The sequence below is a fragment of the Tupaia chinensis genome, unplaced genomic scaffold (assembly GCF_000334495.1).
Source record: "Tupaia chinensis unplaced genomic scaffold, TupChi_1.0 Scaffold138136_1, whole genome shotgun sequence".
Taxonomy (NCBI): Eukaryota; Metazoa; Chordata; class Mammalia; order Scandentia; family Tupaiidae; genus Tupaia; species Tupaia belangeri.
The window spans coordinates 505,414-511,865 of NW_006198035.1; the positions used below are offsets into that span (position 1 = coordinate 505,414).

Consider the following 6,452-nt stretch of genomic DNA (forward strand, 5'->3'; position numbering starts at 1 on the left):
TTGAAAAAAAAAAAAAAAAGCTTTTGAGCTGGCAGGTGGTGTGGTGGTTAAGGCACTGGATCCCACGTAGCTGACTGTGTGGTTTGAGTCAGGGATCAAGTGACTTGAAAATCATCCCAAGCACATGTGCATTTGTGCCCAAAATCTCAAGAAGAGACAGGAAGAGAAGGGATTGCAGTGTGGCATTCCCTCTAGGGGGTGATTTCTCACTTTCTCTCTCTCCATGAGCATGCATGGCCTATAGCAAAAAAAACTAAAAATCATTTTAACAAAAATAATTTATTATAAAAAACTCGTAAAAAAGTTGTGGTAAGATGAACATACCATAAAATTTACCATTTGAATCATTTCTAAGTGCACAGTTCAGTAGCATCAGGTAGACTCATTCATCCCCAGAATGGTGGTCTTACATTTTAAAATGTGATTTCCATAAGCCCCTCTTCTGGAATAGCTCTATGGCACAAGGGGGTTCTATTGGTGTTGAGACAACTTCCAAAAGGGAAGAGGTGGACGGACCGGGCAAGACGCACACACCTGTGTCTCCGAACCAGTGGAAGCGGCCACCAGCAGCCCGGGTGACCTCCCTGTAGGCAGCAGCAGTGTCGGTGCGGCTGGCATAGCAGGCGGGGGGTGTAGTGTCCATATGTGGCTCGCCCACGTAGAAGAGACACACATTCAGCGAGAGGTCGCAGCCCCCACAGGCCTCAGCCAGGTAGGCGCTCAGTGTAGGCTGTGGGGGAAAGAAGGCAGGAGGGGCCCATAGCCGAGGGCCTTGACGCTGCTGGGCAGGTCAGTTCAGTCTAAGGATCTCTCCTGAGGGCCACTGCATGCCCGGCTTAGTACTTGGCACTGAGGACAGAAAGGGCTGAGCCTAGGTCCCAACTGCTCTGAATATCTCAGAGGGTCCAAGGAGGGAGACCCAAGAGCCTGGCTATATTACACGTGGCCTCTGGCCCACCAGCATGGACATTCCTGGAGCGTGTTAGCCATGCAGGCCCTTGAGCCGGCCCTGTGGCTGAGTGGTTAAGGGAGTCAGATCCCACGTGACTGATCACACAGTTTGAATCCCAGCCCCTGCAGCCTGAGAAACAGGCCGGGCAAATGGGCATACATGTTCCAGTAGCAATAGAATGGAGTTAGGAGAGAAGGGTTGTGGTGTGACCATGCCCCATTGGGGAGTGCTTTCTCCCTCTCCTCTGGCTCTCTCTGGCAAGTGCCCACACCCTCTGGCAAAATTTTTTTTTAAAAAAGGAAAAGAAAGACATGAAGACTCCTCTCAGGTCCCACCCCAGAGCCAGTGAACCAGGATCTGCATTTTAACAACATGCCCGAGTGTCATCTGCACATCAAAGCTTGAGAAGCACTGGCTGATTTAGAAAATCATGTTAGAGAAACACACACCTGGGGAAGATGGGCGGGTCCCAAAGATTAACAGACACCCCAATCAAGGCTACCTACCATGTCCTGGTCAGGGATGCCCCCTGTGAAGAGGTAGATGCCCTGCGATCGGTGTTTGTCCTTGTCCTTGAAGTCCACTTCCACAGCCTTCCGCAGGGCGCTGAGGACGTTCCTGCTGCCCCCACACCGCAGGGTCAGGGCCCACCTGGGGAGCAGGGACAGAAGCTGAGAAAGCCCATCCACAAGGCCCCAAGGGGGAGGGCAGTGGGCAGCGGACGGAGATGGAGGCACTCGTGTTCTGATTTCTGCCCATGTCTGGGGACGGATTCTTGAGAACTACTTCCTGGTGGAGGGAAGATAGAGAAAACCACACCCAGCGAGGCTGCCCCCAGACCCCACAGCACAAGGCTCTGCTGTCACCTACCGCCAGGCGCTTTGTAAGTTGTCCTGGGTCACGGGAACCATCTCTGGCCTAAAGCTTTCGATAGTGCTTCCAAACCTTCGAAGGGAGCAAAGATGAAGGGCACTTACACAGGGCAATGTCCACTCTGTGGCTCAGCTCTTTGGGCTCCTCACAGATTTGGGGTGAAAAATTCTGAGGACACCCCCAAAATGTCACTGGCCTGGACCAGTCATGAGGTTTCCATACTGCTGTGACATCCCAGCGTACTTCAGGTAGGGGTGGAGCCAGAACCAGCTTTGGTCGGGTTCCTTCCTGGTTCGTTGAACCAAGCATGTCGTCTCCCTCCTTCCCTGTCTTCCAAGAGTGAATAATTGGTCCTTTTTAAAACTCTCTTGACATGGCTCCCCTCACAGCTTATTTCCCTCCTCTATATTATGGTTCTTTTCTTAAAAAACTATACATTATCTCGTTTTCCCTATAAGACAGAATTTAAGATCTTTAAGAAGATGCACCTCCTTGATCGTGGACAAGGGGCCCCCTCTCTGGTTCAAGAGTAATTCCTCCACCTGGCTCTTGAGCTCATCACTGCCAATGCTTCTGAGACTCTCCCCCATAGTTACTCCCTCACCCACACCTACCTTCCTCTTCCATAGCCTCTCTACCTCTTAAAATCTCTCCATATATAAAAATAATATCGAGCTCAGCCTCATAACCTAGTGGTGAAGGGAGCTGGATTCCACATGGCTGACTACAGTCTGAATTCCAGTCCCCATGGCTTGAAAAACACACCAGGTGCATGTGTATGTCCCAAATCCTAACAGGGTGGAGAAATGGAGAAAAGGATTGTGATGTGACCATGTCCCATTGGGGGTGTTTTCTCCCTCTGTTTCTCTTGGAGAGCACACACACCCTCTGGCAGTTAAAAGTGTGGATATTTTTATGTGTTTATATATATGTATATATGTGTGTATATGTTTATTTACTGAAAAGGAATCATATGATATATATACTATTTTATAACATTCTTGTTTCCATACACTTGGATTTATTTATTGAGGACATTTTTCTACATGTACTCACATAAATTTCCCTTTAAAAACATTTTTTTTTTTTTTTGGTTTTGCTATAGAGCACATGTGCTCACCAGAGAGAGACAGAGAGAGGTAAAGTGAGAAATCATCCCCCCTAAGGGGGGTTTGCCTTGCCATAGTCCCTTCTCCATTCTCCTTTTGGGATTTTGGGCACATACACATGTGCTCTTGATGTGTTTTTCTTTTTTAAAGATTTACTTAATTTTATTTATTATTTTTAAAAAATTTGCTCTAGGGCTTGCACACTCACCAAAGAGAGAGACAGGGAGAAAGCTAGAGAGAAAGCAAGCCGCTAGGTCCAGGACTCAAACCATGGTCAACCACGTGGGAGTCTAGCACCTCACCCACCACGCCACCTGCTGGCCCCTCTTGGTGTGTTTTTCAAGCTGCTGGGTGTGAGACTTGAATCATGCATTTGGCCATGTGAGATCTAGCTGCCTTAACCACCCATCACCTGGCTGGCTCTCTATACATTGCTTTTAAGTTTAAAAAAAGTATGTATGAGACCAGCAGGTAGCATGGTGCTTAAGGTGCTAGACTCTCACGTGACTGGCTGTGGTTCAAGTTCTGGACCTGGCAACTTGAAAATTACACTGAGTATGTGTGAGCCCAAAATCCGGAGAGGAGAATGGGAAAAGGATTGCAGTGTGGCCGTCCTCCCTGGGTGTGTGTGTATGCGTGTGTGTGTGTGTGTGTGTGTGTGTGATGTCTCACTTTCTCTTTGTCTCTCTCCAGCAAGTGCACATGCCCTATGGCAAAAACCTACAAAATGAAAACCATGTATGTAATATATACAATTATACATATAATATACATAATTTTAAAATTATATAATACTCAAATAAAAGTTTTAAAATTAAAAAAATATGTAATATATCTAATGTGTAATTCAAAATAATTGTATATCATTTTAAAACTATATATACTATATATCATTTTTAAAACCATATAGTTTAAAAAGCTGTGTACCATTTATATGTTTTCTAAAGCTCTATATAATTTGTATTTGAATTTGGAATTAGAATGCTGAATGTCTGAACTACTGTGGCTGCTAGAACCGAGCTGAGGACTAAGACTAGGTATGGTGGGGGCCTTTCCTTGTCTCATTGTGGTTATAGGTTTAGAAGCCAAATAGGGCAATGGGCTGAGTTACCCTATCCTGGGTAATCAAGCAGTGTTTTGGGGCCACTTATCACCTTCGCCACCACGGGGCTGTCCTGCAGCCAGTTAATTATTCAATGCCCCAAATAAGATCATCCAAAGCGGATAAGCCGATGGCCTCTAGGATGCCGGGTGCTCGTGTGTCCACATCTGTGTCTGGGAGCTCGCTGAGGCTCAGCCCACGTGGCATGTACGCACACCCGCCCTCCCCACTGGGAACTGAGAGAAACGCACGCGATGAGGTTGAAGTGGTCCTTGTTGGCCAACTGCTCCTCCAACAGCAGGCGCAGGGAGTGCTGGATATGAATAATGTACATGGAATTGGTCCCAGAGAGATCGAGCAGGATAACCACCCTGAGAAGAAACACAAGCTTTGAGAAGAGAACTGAAGCTCTCAGATAGTGTTTATTTTGTTCCGTTTTACTATTTAAAGTTTTTTCCAGGGGAATTTTGCACACCAGATGCATAGCCGGCCCAAATCTCTATGGTTTGAAGCCAGCGGGTGGTTTACAACAGAGGTTTAAAGAGGTCATGGAACTTCCTTGCCAGGGGGTTCTGTGACGGAATTAAGTCTCACGGTGGAGATGGTTAAGAGGCAGGGGCTGATTCAATGATTTCCACAGGGTTCTTTGTTTTAAAGAAGATTCCAGGGACCAGCAGATGGCGTGATGGTTAAGGAAATGAACTCACACATGGCAGTCCATGGCTCAAGTCCCAGACCTGGTGGCTTGAAAATCGTGCTAGACGCATTGTGCGTGCGTGCCCACTATACCAGGAGGAGAATGGAGAAGGGATTGCAGCATGGCTATCCCCGCTGTGGGTGATTTCACACTTTCCCTCTCCTTGTCTCTGTCTCTCTCTGGCGAGCACATCCACACTAAGACAAAAACTTAAAAAAGTGAACATTTGACATTTTTATAGGTTGGGGTGTTTGTGTGGGAAATGGAAAGGAGGTGAGGTGAGATGGGGAATTCGGTATATCTAGGCCTCTTGGGAAATGTTGCTTTTTCTTTGCTCTCTCTTTGGTTTGCAATTTCTAGTCCCATTCAGTTGTCCTTTCCTTTTGCTTCCTTCTTACATTCCCCCCAAACTTCCCCCCATTTCCTGTTTGAGGCAGTAATAGACAGCAAAAGAAAATCCACTAGATTTAGCATCAGATCTTTGTTGAAGTCCCACTGTGTGGCATTAGGCAGAACCTCTTTGACCTTTGATTGATTTAATTATAAACTATTAGGTCAGTGGGAAAGTCATGACATATTTTTCTACGCAAAAATGCATCATGACTTTCTTGATGACCCAATGTAATAAGGGGTCAGCCTGTGGCCGGGTGGTTAAGGTGGCTGGATAGTTAAGCTGGTTGGTTAACAAGGCCAACTGTATAGTTCAAGTCCCAGATCCGTAGGCTTGGGAAACACGCTCAACACATTTGCATGTGTGCCCAAAATCCAGACAGAAAGTAGAAATGGAGAAGAAGGAGTTGTAGCATGATCATTCCCCTGGGAGAGGTACTGTCTCACTTTCTCTCTCTCCCTCTCTCTCTCTCTCCACCCCTCGTCCCATTTCCAGTGAGTGTACGCACCTTCTGGGAAATTTTTAAAAATTATAAAAAGACTCCTCATAGTGTTGTTTTGAGAATTAAATTATGTAATAGATGTATACGGTATTGCAAAGTCTAATACTTTACAAATAATGATGTGTGACGTAAGGTAGGGAATGATAGTAATGACTATAACAAATACCTATTGTTTCTCTCTACTCAAGTGTCCTCGACTCTTCCGGCAACAGCCTCCTGATTTTCCTCTGGGAAGCACCTCTGCCTCTATCAGTTCATTTGAGTTGGGTAAAGCTGACCCCACACTAAGCTTTGCAGGTGGGCATTTGACTCTGGACAGTTCAAACATCACACTTCCCTGGTCAAAGTGAATGGCTCATAGAGGGGTGGATGCCCCAGTGGAGGAGTCCGACCCGGCGGGGCTCCAGGACCCGTCTGAGCCCCTTGACCTTTGAGCATCGCTTCCGGTCGGTTCAGTGAGCTGGCAAGGCCGCGACTGTACGCCCCCCGACCATGGAACAAGCTTGGGTCACTTAGCTTGTCGGCAAGGCCGCCTGCTATTCGCTCCGGGACTGTGATAGCCTTGCTGGGAAGTGACCCCCCTCTGACTCCCCGATATATTACTATAAAAGAATTACATAGTTTTCCCATACATATTTATAGCAAGATTTCTCCAAAATCCCCGACCGCTCCCCTTTACCCTGACCATTTACTGTTAACTACAACGCTTCATTGGGCACAATAAAGGGTGTGCTAAAGTTTTTCTTGATTGTTGGAAGGCCTTTCAAAACACATTTATATAAACTTAAAAATTACCTCTTAGGCAGAAACTGACCCAGGACACCCC

The 6,452-nt window shown here is 46.6% G+C and overlaps 1 protein-coding gene across 1 annotated transcript in view; it reads right to left on the reverse strand.

The window, feature by feature from the left end:
- Positions 1-6,452, reverse strand: part of VWA3A (von Willebrand factor A domain containing 3A) — a 64,630-nt gene that overhangs the window by 24,177 nt on the left and 34,001 nt on the right. The window contains 4 exon segments of the mRNA XM_014592668.1: positions 535-730; positions 1,459-1,603; positions 1,823-1,897; positions 4,288-4,407. Of these exon segments, the coding sequence (XP_014448154.1) occupies positions 535-730; positions 1,459-1,603; positions 1,823-1,897; positions 4,288-4,407 (536 nt within the window).